The following is a 21,920-nucleotide window of genomic DNA, read 5'->3' on the forward strand; positions in this document are numbered from 1 at the left end:
GTAAGTTTAGTTATAAGTAAAATGCTTATGTTCTTATAAAAAATCATTTAAATAAAAAATTATATTAAATAAAAAACGAAACATAGGTAATTCAGTTACATAAAATCTTAGCTTAAAAGTCTCATTATTAAATTAATTAATTGTTTGGCGTTTCCAGTTCTTGTATTCCAAGCAGTCTTTTATTTTTTTCTAATTTGTGTTCAATCTCTTTCCTTCTCATTTGTTCCATTACATAGTTATGCCTTTTTTTCCAGCTTTTCTCTTTTGATAGCATTAGCAATTTTGATTTCCTCCAGTTTCTCCTTTTTAATAGCCTCGATTGCCTTCAAATGCGTCTTCTTTAGCACATATAATTTATCTAGCCTGCATGAAGGAAAATGTTTAATTACTTATAAATTTTTGTAAAATTAATATTAACCGCTGCTATATTTTTTTTAAGTTTTCACGTTGCTCGTCCTGGTTTGTAACCGCAGACTTTATATTAGCGCTGATCTCCCTTTGTATTTTTATTTCCTCTTCTAGTGCATATAAGGAACTTTCTTTTTTCGAAGCCTTTTAGCTAGAGTATGATTTTTTACTTGATGATGCCACTTCGCTTTTATCTACAGAGGGGTCTTCATTCGTAAACGCCAAAGAATCTACAAAGACAACTGGTGGACTTATAGGACTTACTCCGCTGATGTCCATAAATCCATCCAATGTGCCAGTTTGGGTCAGATTTAGTGACTCCACTTCTGGGCAGTTTTCTTCACAGGACATATCCAAGTTCTCCTGAATTCCAAACTTCTTAACCGTCAGCCCCTTTACGGACTGCTTAATGCCAATCAATTTGAAACTTGCTTCTTCAAGGGGGGAAAGTACCTTCTCCATATTTGGGCCGCCCCCAGTACCTTTTTGTATTTTTATATTATTTGCCACTTTTTGGCGAACATATTTCTTCTGGTCTGCCCATACCTAAATATAGGATTCAACAATTAAACAACGTACGCATTTGTATAGTTGAAGCATTTACAAATTATTCTCCTAATTTGGCATGCATACACTGATTAACTATTTGAAACATTGGCAACTAACGAGTCATTGCCACTAAGAACTTATAAACCTTCAAGTTACCTTTTTCCATTCCACAATTGTTTTAATTGGGGGACCTGCCGCATTCAGCTGCACATTCACCTTTTCCCAAAATCTGGCGGCCTCCTCCTTACTTCCCTTAAAAAATCCCCGCGCAATAGCAGGATTACCTTCCATCATATTTACCAGCATTCCCATTTGCGTTTTATTTGTTGATTTCGTCCTTAAATAAACAAATTTTGTATTTTTCTCTAATTGTTTAAAATACTCACATTTTTACTGCAAATTCCCTTTCAAAATACAGATGAAAAATTTCTAACGAAATGTGAGCAGTTTCCGCAATTATTTCATGTTTAAAATACCTACTTTTCGTGTTCGAAATTTTTCGAAGATGTTTAGGATAAGAGGAAAGCGGAAAGGGGGATATTCCGCAAAAACATTTTTATTTAGGATAGTAGGATTACGGAAAGGGGAAAAACTCGTTCGGAAATTTTATTTAGGATTGGGCTGAATATCGTTAAAATGACTGCCACGACTGGCTTTACAGTAGGCCATTCGATCAACCCAATTTTTAAGCACATTTTGGATTGTTTGGGCTCCAATTTCATGAATGGCAACTTCGATTTCGTGTTTTAAAGCATCAATCGTCTCTGGATGGTTCGCATAGCATTTGCCCTTAACGGCTCCCCACAAAAAATAGTCCAACGGGCTTAAATCACAGCTCCGAGGCGGCCAATTGATATCGGAATTTAAGCTGATTATTCGGTTTTCAAAAACAGTAGCCAAAAGTTCGAGTGTAACTTTGGCAGTGTAACAAGTTGCGACGTCCTATTAAAACCAAATGTCGTCCATGTCAGCCTCTTCAATTTTTGGAAACAACTCGTTGAGCATGTCACGGTAACACTCGCCATTTACTGTAACCGCGGTTCTTCGCTCATTTTCAAAAAAAAAAAAAATGGCCTGGTGATGCCGCCAGACCAAAAACCGCACCAAACAGTGACTCGTTGTGGATGCATTTGCTTCTCTACAGTAACGTGTGGATTTTCTGAGCCCCAAATTCGAAGAAATTGTCCTTCCAATCTCTGGCGTAGCATCGGGAAGGTGAGATGAGCATTTTCAAACCGATAATCGCAGAAGTGGATTCCCGTGTGCCAGTTCAGTTTTCACATAATCCGAGAATTGACCGCTGCTTGATCGAGCATCCCAAAGAAAATCCGCATCGGCCACCTGTACAGCGAATTCACGCAGGAGGAAGATAATGCAAATTTTAATATCATCGAAGAAAAGGAATACAAACCATTAAGAGAACAGATCAGGATTCAGTACCTTAATCTTCAAGAAAAAGCTAAACTTTGGCCAGTTATAAACAAATATTCAGATATTTTCTATCAGGAAAATACCAAATTGAGTTTTACATCAGCGATTAAACATCAAATTAGGACTACTGATAATATCCCAATCTCTACTAAATCCTATAGATATCCCTTTATTCATAAAAAAGAAGTAGAGAAGCAAATTCAAGAAATGCTTGAAAATAAAATAACACTGTGGAACAAATTCAAGTTAGCAAAAATTAGGCCCATTCTGAGAATGGCGGAAGACCCGTATCGCGCCGTTTTTTTATGTTAGTTCGAATTTTTTTTAATCGCATTCGCAGAACGGAATATCTTCGGCTGGGCCTTCCGTATGTCAAACCGAAGTTTATTTTGCACTTTTTGTACATTTGCTTGCGTACAGAATAGATTCGTACATTTGATATGCCCATATGATTTGTATGCATCTTTACATATGTATATGTAGATTTGTTCTTTTTGTTTGCAAATTGAGCGAAATTGTATATATGCATATGTATTGGCATAGGACATACATATGTATGTATATTAGACTATGCAAATTGCACCAAAGTATATGTATGCATGATTATATACATATATTAGTATACAACATATCTTATAAGGTATGTGATAATTTTAATATTACCATACATTTTTTCCTCCATATATTATATAATAATAAATTAATAATAAAAACATTAAAACAACAGCTATCATTAACAACTAGTCGTCACTACATAATTATAAATTCGGTAAGGATGGTGATGATACAATTGGTTTTATTTTAAATTCTTCAAGTAAATCAAATTAATAATCCTCATAGAGAAATTTCCATGCACACAGGAAGAAAGCATATGCAAATACAAATATTTGAATTTATATACAAATGCGCATATACATACATATATATGCTCACTCAAGTAGGAGAGAGCCAGATGTCGAACGTTGCCGAACGCGGGGGTCGTGTGCCTCTTTGTCGTTCGTTCCGCGCTCTCGCTTGCAGTTCAAGCAAGGTAACGACGCACGAGCAAGATAACGACGCATTTTTTGGTCCGTACTGCCAGCTACATCGAATTATAAGACATTATCACGTCAAAAACATTTATTTATATATAATAACTAGCATTACCCAGTGGGCTTCGCACCACCATACATAAAATGTTTTTTTATATCGCAAGAAATTTTTCATATTAAGTTTTCTTTATAGAACTCGTAAAATGTTTAAACAGTTGAATTAGTTGATTTTTTTCATTCAACATACTTTCTAAAGATGTCACAATAGCCTTTTCTGTACTTTTTTTAAATTTTATTGTTGTAGTCACCTACATATATACAGGTAAGGTGAAAGAGCCGATAAAAACTTGTAAATAAACTTTGATTCTTTAATTTCCATTTCAATTTTTTACGCTAAATAAATTATGCTAAAATAAATAAAGTTAAAAATGTTTTTCCAGTTCCTCCTGGAGCATTCAATATTTTATTATATTTACGTCCAAAATGACTTGCAATTCGATAAAAAATTGATGCGAAAGTTGATTGCATCGCAAAATAAAATTGTTTTCTTGAGGGCGAATCATCAATCGATACGAATAAAAATTCATTGCACTTACGGTTTTCGTTGATTTTTGACCTGCGATGCAAAAATTAATTAGCGTATGAAAATTATTTAAAAATCATATTTAAACAAAAATAAAATGTGTATGTACCAGTTATTGGATTTATCATTGGTATGTTGATATGATACCCATCGTCCCCTCTGCAAAACAAAATGGGGTATTGCAATGCATCATAACAGCGATGGAGTTCTGAAATACGTTGTAATTGCTCATTTCTACGATACAAAACAATATCTCGTGGCTGAAACTGTTCACCAACCGCAACAATAGCTACTTCATCAATCGTTGGTACATTGAATCGTCTGGCGTGCTCCCAATTGGTGTTTTATCGGCTTTTATTATGATATTGTGGCCATCGGTGGGCATCAGATCGAGTGCCACTTTGAACAATTTCACCAATTCATTGTGTTGATGGAACATTGTTTGCAATTCATTCACGATTGATCTTCTCGTATTCGTCGAAATTGCACAGCGCTGATCTAATTCACGATTCTCATCACCAATAAAATATATTTGCAAAAATTGATGGTCACCATCTGGGAATGGTAGCAAAGACCCAGCTCTATGGTATATTTGACCTTGAATCTGTAAAGTTCGAGAAATATATGTAGATAACGGATCTGAATTTTTAAAAACATTTTAACTGGTTGTAGTACATAAGAATGCAATCTCTTAACCTGAAGGCGAGTTCCCAATTGGTCTATATCTGGAGTCCTTAGTTACCCAGCGAAAAGAAAAGTCCTCTTTTCATTAGCATTTATCAACAACTTACAATGGATACTCATGTGGTTCAAACACATCCTAGGGTTATCCAGGTCCACGTTTTGGTCTATATCTCGAGAGGGGCATTAAAAATACTCTATACTATAGCAATCATCAACAGCTCCCATTTGCTACCCATATTGTACGAACACATCCTTAAGTTATCGGGGTCCACATTTTGGCCGATATCTCGAGACCCTAGTCTCGGAGCGGCATCAAAAATACTCTACTATAGAATCATCAGCAGCTTCCATTTGCTACCCATATCGTACAAACAAATCCTAGGGTTACCCGGGTTCACGTTTTGGCCTATTTCTCGAGACCCTGGTATCCGATTCTTAAAATTTCAAAACACAAACCATCTACTGAATAGTGCAAACAAAGCCTAAAAATTTGGTTTGGATAGGTGAGCCCGTTCTTGAGTTATAAGATTACCAAGGAAATGTAAATTCTTTTTATATATATAGATAAAGATAATGATAATAATAATAATGATAATAAATAAATTATATTTTCCGTTCTGTCCCTACTGTGTGGGCTAGGTTAGGTTAATTATGTATATTCCTCACGTTGGTCCTAACACTTGATCGTGCCCATATGCGTACATAGCGAAGTATGTACATCGCTTACGCCGCTGAAGTTGTTGTAGGTAATATTGTATACACAACCATGCAGGCTAATAGCGTTATCATATGTTTAACCGCTATGCTCGCTCTTAAACAGCAATATAACCCAATAGAATTTTTATTCTTTTATTGCTTTGTACTCCCACACGTACATACGTACATATGATGAAATGTATCCCAGTAGGAATCGTGCACGACAACCCAATAGGAAAAGTAGAAGAAGTAGCAATGGACAAAACTCTTACCTTAATAAGATAGACATGTTATTAGTAATATATTATAATAAATTCATTTAATAACCAAAGCTCCCACAAATATTTTTGCATGCTAGAAACGAGCACAGTAAGGTTTGAATTTAATGGTATACTGGAAACCCATTTTTGTTATGTTCGCTTTGAGCTGGTGAGATTGGTATTCTGCTTGTATGTAGGAGTGACATCCTGCAGAAATGGCTTGCAGGCTAATGCCAAGTTTGCCCCCGTCCCGTTAAAACCCAGGCAGGACTCAGAAAACGCTCTTTATTCGTTGCCATTAAGTTGGTCGCGTAGGTCAGTTGATTTAATCCTGACTACTACGGATCTGGCTCTGAACACAACTCCTCATAAGGGATTGTGTCAACCCTCGCATGACTCCCTGTTTACATAGATAACCATGGGATCAAATAGGTAACTACGCATACGAGTAAAGATAACGACTCTGAGTGGGGACCCAAAAACTAAAATATGGATCAATTAAACCAAAAAAAAGAAAAAACGAATCAAATGAATTAAAGAATAGAGAAAAAGAAAATATGCTTGCCTTGGAGGACATAGATACCTTCAGGAAAAGCTCACGGTTGGCTCATTCATCGGCAAGGTCCCCTACGGATCGGACTTGCCGAGTCGGAGAGCCTCAGAGCTTTACGGGTGTTGGCTCACCCGCTAACAGATCAACGCAGAAGCAAGATCTGCAAACGAAAAACTGGTTTAGCAAGTTGGGGGAACAAGTAAGAGCCCTCGTGAACATGCTAAGTGAAAACCAAGGAAAGCGCCGCACCGTACATCAAATAGAGAATAGACGCAAAAAGGCATTCACTGAGGATTCACCGAGAAGGAAAATGAAAAAAAAAACGCAAGCAGTGGAAAAAATGTAACCAGCTGGAAAGGTTCATGTATCAGCTTCTTCTCACCCAGTCCAGCCGAAGCCAACAAACAAGTGGACACTGGTAAAAAAAACCCAACAAGGTCAAACAAACTATTAATAAAAGCAGTACGGGTAGAGTAAGACCCGATGCCATAATAATTGAAAAACGGGTGATTGCTCCTACGCTGATATTAAAAAAAAAGTGGAAAGCGACGAAAAGTTCAAGAATTTCGCTGATTCAGTACTGAAAATAAGGAGAACCCAAAAAGGTGGTCACTGAATCGAACTGACGAAATCACGCAAGAAATCTACAGATTTTAAAACTATTGTGGGTGCCACCTTAGGTAGCGAAGCAACAGTAAAGGCACTTACTCATGGCATCATAATAGAATGCACGGACTCGATGAAGTGACCTCCAAGGAAGAGGTGCACAACGCGATTAAATCTTTTGGCGATGTGGAGCTGGCCGATATAACTGCACTCCGAACAGCTTATGCGGTCACTCAAACGGCTACCATTAGCCTGCCAGCTCTGAAAGCTGAAAAGCTAATGGAGATTGGCAAAGTCAAAATTGGATGGGTCGTCTGTCGCTTGCGAGAATGTGTCTCGTTACAAAAATGCTATAGATTCATACATGTCGCGAAACTGTGCTAGTACACTCGATATATCTAAGCAGTGCAGGAAATGTAGTGTTGACGGTCACTTCGCTAAGGATTGTCAAAATAGTCCGAAATGTGTGCTCTGCGAGACCGACAGAAAGGAGAACATAAACCACATTGCCGGGAGCTATAGGTTGCCAGCATTCAGGAGAGCTCTAACAAATAAAAATAAATGAGAAATGTTCAGATAAATCTTAACCACTGTGAGGCCGCCCAAGACCTATTATCACAAAGAGCTAAAGAAATTAGAGCAGATATTGCCATCATAAGTGAGCCCTACAAGTGTGAAAACAACAGCACATGGGCCTCCGACAGCAAAAACTGCACGGCAATTTGGTTTTGGGGAGGGCTCGTTTTCCAAGAGAATCATAGTGCTGCTGAAGGGTTCGTACGATCCAGTCTGACAACAGTGCAGTACGAATATCTTCTTCAAAACATTGTTGGTAGTGGGACATCGCCTTTAATCATAGCAGGCGATTTCAATGCCTGGGCAACCGAATGTTGCAGCCGGCGCGCAAACAAAAGAGGAGAGATGCTTCTTGAAGCATTCGATCCACTCCACATTACTGTTCTAATTAGCGGGTCAACTTACAACTACCGTAAGATGGGAGTGGGATCAGTTATAGATATTGCCCTGGTAAATGATTCCCTCGCTCAAAAGATGAAATGGAGGGTGAGCGAGGGCTACACCCACAGTGGTCATCAAGCTATCCAAACTATGTACATTATCATTACTCAAAGGAAGCTTAAAATTGCACCCAAGCCGACAGGTCAAAAGTAGTAGGACGAGAAGCTTGATAGCGAGGCCCTAAAATATATTATTGAGCAACTTCAACCGCCTGCTGGTTCTGCCAAGAAAAGGACGAAACTCCTAGTAGAAGGACTAAGAGAAGCTTGCCCAAGCGAGTAATGTGGCAACACATATACCCATGCTACTGGTGGAACAAAAACATCTTATCATTAAGATCTCAATGCCTCCGCGCTAGACGCAAGATGCAGCGCAGTAGAGATAGCCCTGGTTTTGTTGAAAATCTTCAAAATCTTAGATCAGCCAGGCAGGCGCTAAAACAGGCCATTAAAACTAGCAAGAAAGAAAGTTTCTAGAAACTTTGTGAGGAAGCTGATACCAACCCTTGGGGCACCGTGTACCGGGTGGAATTATTCAAAACGAAAAGCGTACACACCCCAAATTACTTGCCTAATTAGACTGCGCAAAATTTTTACTACTCTTTTTCCCTCAAAGATCTGAAAACATTTTGCCATCCTGCACAAAACACGAAGCAGGTGACATCCCTCGTGTCACCGAAGAAAAACTCCAAGCGGTGTGAAATAAAATAAAGTCTAAGAAAGCTCCAGCTCCAGATGGTATACCAAATAGGGCCCTGAAATTAGTGATTTCCGAACGTCCAGAAATATTTCCAGCAGTATTGCAAACCTGCCTTAACGAAGGCACTTTTCCAAAGAGATGGAAGAAGCAAACACATGTGCTTTTACCCAAGGGTAACAAAAAGCCTGGCGAACCCTCTTGTCTTACCGACCAATATGTCTACTAGACACAATGGGAAAAATTCTCGAGAGTATTATTTGCGATAGGTTGTCGTCTTTCACTGAAGATGAAGGTATTCTATCCACATACCAGTTTGGCTTCAGGAAGTCCCGCTCAACAGTGGACGCCATCAGATGCGTTGTAGATTTAGCAACAGAAGCCATTGAAGGCAAGAGATGGCGCGGCGGTAAAAAAAGTACTGAGCTGTGGTAACTCTGGACGTTAGAAACGCTTTTAACACAGTTAGCTGGCAACGTATAGTGAAAACCCTCGCAAAAATAGGGTCGCCTAGTTATATAATCAGAATAATTGAGAGCTATTTCACGGACCGCAAACTGCGGGGTTGAAGCGACAAAGGCGCTATGGAGTAGATCGTAACATCAGGGATACCTCAGGGATCAGTGGATTCGGGGATGGCATCGCGGTGGTAATGGTGGCAATCCATGAAATTGAGAGAATCGCCAGCGAATCAATAAGCATGATCAAGACTTGGCTAAGGTCTATGAAGTTGGAATTAGCTGAGCATAAGACCGATGTAGTCCTAATAAGCAGCAGAAAGATAGTGGAAACTATGTATATGTAAATGTTGGGACTATAACTATTAGTTCAAAACCCGCTATTAAATGCCTAGGGGTGATGATTGACAGCCGTTTAAACTTCAAAACGCATCTGGAATATCCTACGAAGAAGGCATCGAGTGTGCAGTCCCGTCAGTTGCGAATAATGCCAAACAACGGCGGACCAAGCTACAACAAAAGAATACTATATAGCAGGGCAGTCAGCTCGGTTCTCGTATGTGCCGCACCGATCTGGGCTGATGTACTGAGCACAAATAGTTACACAAACAAACTGATAGCTGTCTATCGGCTAAGCGCTTTGCGGACTATGTGCGGCATCCATACAATTTCGGATGATGCTCCCTTCGTTATAGTCGGTCTAGTACCCGTAGACGTTTTGGGCGAAAGAAATGCAAGGAGTATATTTAAGGCTATCCGAGCCCGACGGTGGAGCAAGTCGTAAAAATATTGCAAAAGAAGAAAGGCGTCGTTCTTTTATTTCTTCGACTGAAAGCCAAACACGCATTCACACATACATATGCATATAATTACGCATACAAACCATCAACTAACGCAGAATATGTGCATATAAAACTGCGAATCGAATAAATGAGTGATTTAGAAAAGTTAATTAGTAATTGTAGTTTAGCGCAATCGTGAAAGACGTGTTGTGTATGCAGTACATCGTCCCATATTTGACTCAGGTTCAAATCCTGTACACATTTTTCTTTGTTCGATATTTTTATTTAATTTTTTGTATTTGGTTTAATTAGAATTGATTTAAAATAGTGTATTCAGGTTTTTCTAATACCTGTTATTTAGAAATTTATTTTCTATATAACATTATTCATACTTCTTTTGAATTAATTTATATGTAAAACAGCCATAAAGGCAATCATATGAATATGCATTCCTATATTTAATCTCTTTAGTCAAATCTGAACTACTTACATACACATATTGATGAGAAAATGTTCTAATATCCATGGATGCATCCAGAAAGCCAAACGCGCATACACGCATATGTATATACATATATATAAATATATACAAACCTTCAACGAACGCAAAATGTATGCATATAAAAAACAACAACTGCGACCGTCTTCTTGTCCGTCAGTGAAAAGATGGGATATGTACACCCTATGAGCAAATATAACCGGGAAGGTGATGTTGACTGTTTTCTTCGATTGCCAAGGCATAGTCCACTATGAGTACCTGCCATCGGGCCAGACAGTCAATAAAGAATATTATTTATCCGTTTTGAAGCCTTAGAGAGATGCTGTGTGTTGCAAACCGCCGGAAATGTGAGCAAACAATTCTTAGATTTTGCAGGATGATAACGCGCCATCGCACCGATCAAAGAGAGTACGACGAAGGGGCTGAAGGCCAAATTTAACTTTGTTTTGTTTAATTTAAACATTCCCGGTACTTTTTGATTATAGGGTACATATATGCGGCTTTGCGGACAGAAATGTGTGATTCGCTGGAATTGTTCAAGGAATGTAAGTCGCATTAACTCGCGACTGTGGAACAGCTAGAAGACATATTTAAATACATATAAGGGTGCATACATACATACGGAGCCGCGGCCACTCGGCATGACAAAAATTAAAGATTTATCAAATATTGGCAAATAACTCCACGCGAAATATTCCAATATTGACTATTTTCGAATGGTCGCGAAAATTGGCATATGGGCGGCTCGTTTTAGAATCATGGCCGCTGCGACTGCGTGTACGAATGTATTTTGTTTTTGTAGTCGCTCGGCTTAGATTTTAGCTTCGGGCGATATACGCATGTGAGGTATGTGTTTTTGTTGTGTTCTAGAACATTTTAGAATGTGTGGTTGCAAAGCGGCCATCGCGTTGCGCTTGCTGTTGCTTTTGCGTCTATCAAAGTATTGTGTTTTTGTAAGTACAATATTAGGAATATCGACTGGTGAAAGACAAAAGTACATGGAAGCAAGAAGGGAGCGCTGTGCTCGCGCATATATGCATGAATGTACGAACGTGCATGGATGTAGTAACATATGAATACAATTATTTTGTAGGAAGTTTAGAAGGCAAGTAGGTATATATGTATGTATATATGTATATATGCTAGGACATAAAGTGGGTATATATATGTGCATACATACACAGAGCAGAATTGTTTTTGCACTTGTTAGAAAGAAACTCGTTTACTAGTGCGTATGTGTATTTGATTTCTTGTAAGAATGTGATGTGCTGTGACATGTGTACATACATAAGTCAAGGTTATTGGGCATACATGCATATGTACATATGTATGAAAGGAAGATAATGTTCTTGCGCTTGTGCATTATTGTTTTTCATATACAAATGTACATACATACATATGTATGTAAGTGCTGTCGAATACATGAACTATAAATTGACATACAATATAAAATAAGTGTTGATTTATCTTAAACCGTTTTATTTTCTGAATGCAAATACCTCCTATTGACATGTACATATGTACATATTATGTATATTGTCATATACCATCATTTATATACATATAGAGTATACGTTCATTTATGAATGTATGTAATGAAAAACTTCATGAATTACTTTCAGAATTTATTAAAACTTATTCGCGTCGCGCGCATACATATCTACGTAGACATCACAAACCTTTTGTTCACAACGCAGGCGCAGAAATAAACGCTCTGCGTATTTATCCTCCCCACTTGACTCGCCACCAATTCTCGGCGCAATTTTTTTTTTTTTCGTTTATAAATTTTTTTTTTTTAAAGTAATCGTAAAAAAATTTGTAATAAATTTTATGTATCCGCCTATCATTTCAAAAGTAACAAAATGGTAAGAAATTAAGCAGTCGAAGATATAAACGCACCGCCTATTTTTCCTCGCCACATGTTAGACTCGATTTCAATTCCCGGCGCAAACTTTTTTTTATTAATTTTTTTTTTTAAATTCGTTTTTTTTTTATGTAATTGAAAAAAAAAATTATGAAATAAATTTTACGTATTCGCTTATTATTTCAAAAATACGAAAATACGAAATAGTAGAAATTTAATTGGTTTAATGTCGAGGTGAGAAATGTGTTGTGTGTTGAGGTGAAAGATGTGTGGTGTTTCTAATTTTTGTGTGGGCAAAAGTCAATGAGGTGTCTTTCAAACCTCTATTGTACTAAAAAAAACTCACAGTAACATTTGCACCTTCTCTTTTTATTAACATTCTCTGCTTCTACATAATTCACTGTAATCAGCTCTGTTAAGAAGTTCCCCGCTGTCGAGTTGAACGAGGTGAAAAAGTCTCCACGTTTTCACTTAATTTTTGAAAATTCACATTATTCGTAGCTTGTGAGACTTCTTTATACATTAACGTGCTCTGCACAGCTTTGTGTTAAAAATTATGATTTATGAAGCGTCAATAAAAGTGATTTATAATTTACTTAAGCAACTTTTTAGGCCTTTACTAAGAAGTACTTATTTACTTACTTAGGTGGCCATAACAACCCGTTACCGAGTTACGGCCGACCTCACTAGCTCTCTCCAGGCGCCTCTGCTCCGCGCGCGCCTTCTCCAATTCTGTGCACCAAGCGAGCATAGGGTTTCCTCCACCTGGTCTTTCTATCGGAGCAATGGTCTTCCTCTGCGTCGGCTCCCTTGGACTTTGCCCTCGAGCACCTTCTTTGCTGGAGCTTCTTCATCCATACGCACAACATGCCCTAGCCAACGAAGGCGTTGGATGGCGATACGTTGAACTACGTCAATGTCGGCCTAGAGCTCATACAGCTCGTGGTTCATTCTTGAACGGTAGTCTTCGCCAACGCGCACAGGATCGAAGATCTTACGAAGAACTTTTCTCTCGAACACTCCAAGAGCGGCTGCATAGCTTTGTGACACTACCCATGCCTCTGCGCCATAAAGCAACACGGGTATGATGAGCGTCTTGTAATATGTCAGTTAGTTCATGAGAGAGAGGGCTTGACTACTCAATTGCTTACTTAGCCCATAGTAACACCTATTAGTAAGGGTGATTCTCCGTTTGATCTCCAGGCTGATATCGTCGTTGCTGTTAACGGCGGTGCCAAGATAAATAAATTCTGGCACAACTTCGAAAGTATAGTTGTCCGCAATGGCGTGCGTTCCTACACGCCGTGTGTTCCGCGTTGTAGACAACATATACTTCGTTTTACCCTAGTTCACCGCCAGACCCAGCCGTGACATCTCGCTTACAGCGGCCGATAATGTCAATGTCATCGGCGTACGCAAGGAGCTGGACACATTTGTAGAAAATAGTGTCATTACGATGCACACCTGCTTTTCGGAGCACCCCTTCCATCACGAAGTTGAAGAGGTTGCATGACAGTGGATCGCCTTGTCTGAAACCTCGAATGGTACTGAATGGCTCGGAGACGTTATTTCCTACCTTGACGGAGCTGGTTGTGTTGCTCAACGTCATTCTGCAAAGCCGTATGAGCTTCGCTGGTATAGCGAACTCAGACATGGTGGCGTACAGGCAATACAGCTTTATAGTCAACAAAGAAATGATGGGTGTGGACTTGCTTTTCATGGGTCTTTTCCAGGACTTGGCGTAATGTGAAAATCTGGTCGATGGTGGACTTACCACTTCTGAAGCCGCACTGATAAGGTCCGATCAGTGTGTTGGCAAACGGCTTAAGTCTTCCACATAGGACGCTAGACAGGACCTTGTAAGCGATGGTTAGAAGACTGATGCCCCGGTAGTTGGTGCAGATCGTCGTCACCCTTCTTCAGTACAGGACAAAGGACACTGAGATTCCAATCGTCGGGCATGCTTTCTATTAGCCATATTTTGCAGATGAGCTGATGCATGCTCCCTATCAGCACATCACGCCAGTCTTGAACAATTCAGTGGGCAAGGCGTCAGCGCCAGCCGCTTTGCTGTTCTTGAGCCGCTGAATGGCAACTCTGACTTCGGCATGATTAGGTGGTGGAACGTCCAAATTATCGTCGATCGGCGGTATCGGGTCATCTTCTACTGGGTCGGAATTGTGTGCGTCATCGCCAGCAAGTAAATTGCAGAAGTGTTCCATCCATATGCCCAGTGTGGACTGTGTATTCATAACCAGATTTCCGTTTTTATCTCTGCAGGCTGATGCGCCGGTCTTGAAACCTTGTGTCAGACGCTTGACTTGTTGATAGAATTTTCGAGCATCATTCCTGCCCCTGTACTCCTCTAGCAGCTCACGTTCACGCTTCTCTTGTTCTCGTTTCTTGCGTCTGAAGAGGCGCCTCTCTTCCGATCTCTTTTCCCTGTAGTTATCTCGCACGGCCCGGGTTGCAGCTGACTGCAGAGTTCTTTTGTAGGCTGCGTTCTTCGCGACACTCTTCGTCGTACCATTGGTTTTGTTTAGGTGGGCGTTGGAACCCAATGGTTTTTTCAGCGGCAGCTCGCATAGAGCGGGATATATGTGCCCAAAGTCCGCCTGCATCTGCAGGTAGAGAATCGTGGAGGAGCAACTCCGAGAGGTGAGCGGAATAAGTTTCGGCAGTCCGTTGTGATAGCAGCTTAGTGACGTCTAGCTTTCGTTGCGTAGTGGGGCGCACGTTCTTCGCATTGCATAACCACATGCGTATCTTGGCAGCGACAAGATAGTGTGTCAGAGTCGATGTTCACTCCACGGAACGTTCGCACATCCTGCATACATGAAGCATGCCTTCCGTCGATCACAACATGATCAATGTGGTTGCGCGTTCTTTGATCAGGGGACAGCCAGGTGGTCTTATGGATGCTGAGGCGTTGGAATCTGGTGCTACTAACTACCATGTTTCGCGCCGCATCGAAGTCGATCAGCCTTAGACCATTGTTCGATGACGTCTCGTGGAGGCTGAACTGACCGATAGTGGGATCGAAGACAGATTCTCGCCCAACCTTTGCGCTGAAGTCCCCGAGTACCATCTTCACGTCGTGGGCTGGACAGCAGTCATATACTTGCTCGAGTCTCGCATAGAAATTGTCATTCATGGCATCGTCCTTTTCCTCCGTTGGGGCGTGCGCGGAAATCAGGCTTATGTTGAAGAACCGTGCCTTGATACGGATTGTGGCTAGCCTATCGCTCACAGGTGTGAACCTAGTGACGTGGTACCGAAGCTTCCCGCTTACAACAAATCCGCATCCTAATTCGCGCCGCTCCGCATGGCAGCTGTAGTAGATATCGCAGCCTGCTTGCTTAGAGCAGCCTTGTCCTGTTCATCTTATCTCCTGGACGGCGGTGATATCAGCCTTAATTTTTTCGAGGGCTTCCGCCAATTGGATAGAGGCACCTTCCCTATTTAGGGTTCAGACATTCCAGTTGCATATCCGTAAATCGTAGTCCAGTTTTCGTTTGCGACGGTCGTCAACGTTGAGGGGTTCATTATACGAGGCTATTGCGGTCTTCACTGGTTGTTTTTTGTTTTCCGTGGCGGTCCCAAACCCAGTGCAAACCCCAAATTTAATGTCCTGGGGGGGCATTCGTCTCACACATTCGTTCACTGCCCAGCGGGTGCTCAGCAGCTATCCAGGAATTTGAGGCTTTGGTCTGTGTTGTTATAAACAATGCTGTAGGTGAACACAGCTCAAAGAAGCTTGACTGATTCCTTCAATATTAAATGTTCAGCACTTTCGGCTTCATCCGAAGGGGGAATGTATGTACAGTAACATCCGAATAAGCCGCACTCTGGTTTTGGAGTAAATTTCTAACTTTGCAGGTATATACATAAGTTTTTGTGGACTTTTAGCAATTGTAGAACTAATACGTAAAGTAATATATTAATTAACTGTTTGCCTACTATCAAAGAACAAAAAAGTGCGTGTAGCATGTGAAACTTTCAAGGCAAACAACGGTAGAGGGAGAGACCCGAGAGAGAATGAGAGAGAGAGAGAGAAAGAATATATATCTAAATAAATTCACAACATTTGCAGAGAATACAAATAGACAAAATCAACACTTATTTTATGTTGTATTTCAATTTATAGTTTATGTTTTCGACAGCATTTACATATTTATGTATGTACATTTGTATATGAAAAAGAATAATGCACAAGCGCAAGAACATCATCTTCCTTTCATATGTACATATGCATGTATGCCCAAATAACCTTGACTTATTTATTCACATGTCACAGCACATCACATTCTTACAAGAAATCAGATACACATACGCACTAGCGAACGAATTTCTTCCTAACAAGTGCAAAAACAATTCTGCTCTAAATCCTATGTAGGTGTGTATGTATATATACGCACTTTAAGTCCTAGCATATATACATACACACATACCTATTTGCCTTCTAAACTTCCTACAAAATAATTGTATTCATATGTAACTACACCCATGCACGTTCAAACTTTCGGGCACAGCGCTCCCTTCTTGCTTCCGTGTACTTTTGTCTTCCACCAGTCGATATTCCGAATATTGCACTTACAAAAACAAAATACCTTGATTGACGCAAAAGCAGCAGCAAGCGCAACGCGAAGGCCGCTTTGGCACCACGAATTCTAAAGTGTTCTAGAACACAACAAAAACACAGCGCATTCACTTCATGCCTGAATATGCGTTTATCGTCCAAGCCCAAAATCTAAGCCAACGACTACAAAAACAAAATACATTCGTAGACGCAGTCGCAGCGGCCATGATTCTTTATATGGTGCGAAAACAAAAAAGAGAGACCTGAATAGCCTACGTTATATCTTTTTTCTCTCTCGCGCAACGAAAATGCCCAAAACGTTGCATATATATATATTGATGCATACATATGTACGGAGCCGCGGGCACTCGACTTCACGAAAATTCACGATTCACCAAATATTGGCAAATAATTCTACGCGAAATATTCCAATATTGACTATTTTCGACTGGTCGAGAAAGTTGGCATATGGGCGGCTCATTTTATGAATAAAAGTACTTTGCTCGTAGAAATATGAGCTCGAATTTATAATTGAATTTTTTGATGATGAGTTTTTGTTGAAACTGTTCAGCGCCGCCGCAACTATTTTAGGCTGTTCAGCACAATGGCAACTAGATTGATGGCTGTTACGGCTGCGCCTATTAATGCATTTTGTTTTTGTAGTCGCTAAGCATAGAATTTTAGCTTTGGACGACATACACATTTAGAGGCATAAAGTGAGTGCCCTGTGTGTGCGCTTATATGTACATACATGCGTGTATACTAATAACACAAATATGAACATTATGTACGTGCATTGACTAGGGCATCAACTACGCACATACGTACATATACACTGAAGAGCAAAACTGTAACAAAATGTAATACTTTCTATTTCAACACATTTTTTTTTAGACATGTTTTAACAAATCAAATATTTTTTTTGCATAACTTTATTGGCATGTATGTACTCTCTCTCTCAAACCGGTTTGGTGTCAATGCAACAACAACAACACTAGTAGCAAGCAATAATGCAAATAAAGACAAATGTTACAGTTTTGTACTCACTCTTAATTTTCAAATTTTCCGTTATTTTTCTCGTAATTCTATATTTGGTGGATTTTTAATTATTATAAACGTGACCGTGAATAAGACAAAATGTTAAATCGGGAAGTACAACGCCAAATAATTGATTTGCTGAAGAAGGGCGAGTCTATAAGAAAAATAGCTAAAAAATTCGAAGTGAGCCACATGGCTGTGCAAAGGCTGCGGAAAAATGTACCAGACGCTGTTCCCAGTAACAAAGGAGGCCGGCCAAGGAAGATAAGCGACCGCGATGCCCGCCATCTGGCAAATTTGGTAACAAGCAGCAAGGCGGTCACTCCCAAAGAAGCACTAAAGATGCTGGATATTGATGCCAGTCAGTGGACAGCCAGGCGCAGCCTGTCAAAACTGGGGCTAAAGGCAGCGGAGAAGAAAACCAAGCCAATGCTGACAAAAAGACATGTGCGGTTGAGGCGGGATTTTGTTGCGGCTCACCAAAGCTGGACAGTTGAAAATTGGGATCAGGTACGTCTTTATAAATGGATTATAAAAGACCTTTTTTCATAAAATTTCAAAACGATTGCAGGTTATTTGGTCTGATGAAACCAAAATCAATCGATTTCAGTCAGATGGTCGGGCCTGGTATTGGGTTAAAGACCCAAATGCAGTCCAGCCACATCACATCAAGCAGACAGTAAAACATGGTGGTGGCTCCATTATGGTGTGGGGCTGCATTTCCAAAAATGGTGTGGGTCCTTTAGTACGAATAGACGGTATAATGCGGAAAGAGGAATACCTGGCCATATTGCAACAAAATCTGCCGGGTGTAGTGGAAAGTATGGGTCTTGCTGCTGAAAAAGTAATTTTTCAGCAAGACAATGACCCTAAGCACACCGCACATGTTGTACGAAATTGGATGCAACGCCAAAAATTTCGTAACTTGAAGTGGCCTCCACAATCACCGGACATGAACCCAATCGAAAATTTATGGAGTCATGTAAAATCGAAGCTTGCCGAATATTCAAGTCCGCCCAGTGGAGTTAATGAGCTGTGGGAGCGAACACGTGATGTATGGGATGCTATTCCGACTGACTTTGTCTTGAGGTATACACGAAGTATGCCCAATCGTATCCACGAGCTGAAAAAATCCAAAGGATATTGGACATCTTATTAATATTTATTTTATTTATTGTAAAAAATAAAAAATGGGTTGAGTGCAAAACTGTAACATTTGTCTTTATTTGCATTATTGCTTGCTACTAGTGTTGTTGTTGTTGCATTGACACCAAACCGGTTTGAGAGAGAGAGTACATACATGCCAATAAAGTTATGCAAAAAAAATTTTGATTTGTTAAAACATGTCTAAAAAAAAATGTGTTGAAATAGAAAGTATTACATTTTGTTACAGTTTTGCTCTTCAGTGTACATATGTACAGGGTGAATGATATGAAGTGTTACCAACTTTACACTGCTTGTATCTGTAAAACAGTTCATGACATCCACTTCAAAATTGTTCTACTGACAGTTCAATATATTGTTTATAAGCCATCAAAAGCATTTGCATCTCAGTTTTGTTGAATTTTTTTTCTGTGATGGAATTTAAACGTAATGGTGTGATTGCGTTATATTTGACTGGAAAATCACAACCAGCCATTGTTCGTGAGCTCAGCCTCCTCCAAGTGAATGAAATGTTTGTGTATCACACTATAAAACTTTACAATGATACTGGTAGCATTGCAAAACGCTATGGAGGTGGACCAAAAAAACCCGCAACAACGCCAGAAATGGTTCGGAAAGTGAAGGCTCGACTTGAACGAAATCCACGTCGAAGTGGAAGAAAAATGGCCTAAGAACTGAAAATATCGCAAGAAAGCATTCGACGCATATTGAAAAATGAGCTCTAGGTCAAGGCTTATAAGTTCCAAAAAGCACACGAGCTTTCACTCCAGCAAAAAAAAGTTCGGTGCGAAAGAGCAAAGGAGTTGTTGCGCTTGCTCGAACGTGGCGAATTTCCTAACATTGTGTTTTCTGATGAAAAAAATTTCCCAATTGAGCAGTTCATAAACACTCAAAACGATCGTGTGTACTTGACCGAATGCTCATACGAGAATTTGAGCCTACGTATGGCCACTCGAAGCCATTTCCCATCGCAAGTAATGGTTTGGGCCGCAGTGACCGCTGATGGACGCTCTTCAGTCGTTTTTATCGAGCCTGGTGTCAAAGTGAAGACGACTTATTATCGGAAAAATGTTTTAGAAGCTGCTTTAGAGTCGTGGACACGCAAACATTCCGCTCATAGACCATTGACGTTCCAACTGGACTCGGCACCGTCTCATAAGGCTCATGTTAATCAAGAATGGTTAAAGAATCATGTTCCTTACTTCCTTTCGCCCACACAATGGCTTTCGAATTCGCCAGACGCAAATCCGACGGAGTATTAAATCCATTTTGGAGAGCAAGGTGAAGACTAAAAAATATGTCAGTATGGATGCGCTGAAAAAAGCGATTATACGAGAATAGGCCAAAATACCTCAAGATCACATTCGTGCAGCATGCAACTCATGTTTTGACCGTTTGAAGGCTATAGTCAAGGCAAAAGGTGGTCCTATGGAGCTAAAGTGAATATTTGTTAAAATTGTAATCATTTTGAACAATTTTGTCTTTGAAATCAATAAAAACTAATTTCACACAAAAAAGTTATGGTGTTTTGAATAGGTAACACTTCATATCGTTCACCCGTATATACATAGTCAACGATCTGGAACTGTGTAAAAAATAGATCCCAACTGATGAGGTTGATTGCAGAACGCGTATTTATACGTGCGCGCGTTGAAGGCACATACATTTACAGTTGCTATCTGCCTCCCAGCTTAAATCTGTTGGAAGCAACAGGCATCCTAGATAATCTCGCCCAGGCTGTAAAGAAGCATAGACCTATAATCGCATCTGGAGATTTCAACTCTTGGGCTGTTAACTGAGGATGCTCCCAGATAAATCCTAGTGGTCAAACTCTTCTGGGGCGTCTTGATAAACACAGTAAATCAGAAGACGCATCAAAATGCGGGAACGGGCTCCATAATGGACCTTTCCTTCGTGAGTTCTAATCTTTTTTTGCTGCAAGAAATGGTTCGTTAGCCTCGGAGCGATCACCTCTCAATAATTTGTGAAATAAGGAAGCACGGCAAAGAAAGGTTCTCAATTAACTACGACACTACGTACAAAGTTAAAACAAAGGAGGCTGAGATTATTAAAATTATGCCGGCAGATGTAACTCTCGTAACGATGTATCTGAGAAGACTACGCAAACCATGAAGCACCTAGCAGAAGCATGCGAGGCAGCCATGTCCAAAATGAGGCCCAATAAGCACAACAGTGAGCCTGTATACTGGTGGACAGCAGACATTTGCAGAATTGCGCAGCCAGTGTAAAAGAGTAAGGCGTACGGTCAGTTTCCAAGGAAACTAGCTCCAATATAAGCAAAGAAGGAAGACCCTAAAAAGGAAGTTAAAAGCAGTAAACGCCGGTGGTTTCTTCAGCTATGCGACGATGCCGATAATGATCCTTGGGGCCTCGGGTACAGGCTTGCTATGAGAAAACTTAAAGTCTTTAAGCCACTTCCAACAACATGCAAACACTGTTCCCCGTAAAAGACACTATACAATAGTATGAATCGGATTAGACTACCAAAATTTGTAGTTAAAAAACGAAGAAGAACTCTTGATGATTATCAAACAGATCAAAAATAATAAAGCTCCAGGTCGGGATGGAAACCCCAACGAGGCACTAAAAGTTGCAATTCAAAGTCATACCGACATTTTTGTAGGTCTATCACCCCAACAATTCAGATTCCGGAAAACCTGTTCAACCACAGATGTTGTATGTGCAGTCAAAACCATTGCGCAGAAGGCAATTGAAGGCTATATTGCCTAATTGCGACGCTGTTAAGAACGGCGAAATGGAGAAAAATTCTGATCGCGCTTGCTAGTTTCCACATTGGAATGCACATTCGTAGGATTGTCGCCAGTTACCTTTCTGACAGAACCCTGCGCTATAAAACCGATGCTGGTGTAAAGGAGCACAAAATAACTGGCAGAGTTCCACAAAACTCAGTCCCAAGCCCCTTTTTATGGAGCGTTATGAAGTTTTGCTCCTCAATCTACCTCTAGGGTCACAAATTTTAGGCTTTGCTGACGATATTGCT

The 21,920-nt window shown here is 40.0% G+C and overlaps 1 protein-coding gene across 1 annotated transcript; it reads right to left on the minus strand.

Moving 5' to 3' along the window:
* Positions 1-555: 555 nt before the first annotated feature.
* Positions 556-1,251, minus strand: LOC128870385 (uncharacterized). Its single transcript, XM_054112999.1, has 2 exons — positions 1,114-1,251; positions 556-954 (listed from the first exon to the last, which is right to left on the minus strand). Exons 1-2 carry the CDS (start codon positions 1,249-1,251, stop codon positions 556-558), a joined length of 537 nt encoding a protein of 178 aa, XP_053968974.1.
* Between the last annotated feature and the right edge of the window lie 20,669 nt (positions 1,252-21,920).

This window comes from Anastrepha ludens, chromosome X (assembly GCF_028408465.1).
Source record: "Anastrepha ludens isolate Willacy chromosome X, idAnaLude1.1, whole genome shotgun sequence".
Lineage (NCBI taxonomy): Eukaryota > Metazoa > Arthropoda > Insecta > Diptera > Tephritidae > Anastrepha > Anastrepha ludens.

Excerpts from the sequence above, each read along its gene's own strand:
- LOC128870385 (XM_054112999.1), bottom strand. The coding sequence starts at position 1,251 with ATGATGGAAGGTAATCCTGCTATTGCGCGGGGATTTTTTAAGGGAAGT. Across the intron at positions 955-1,113 it reads CAATTGTGGAATGGAAAAAG|GTATGGGCAGACCAGAAGAA; the intron begins GTAACTTGAAGG and ends TCCTATATTTAG.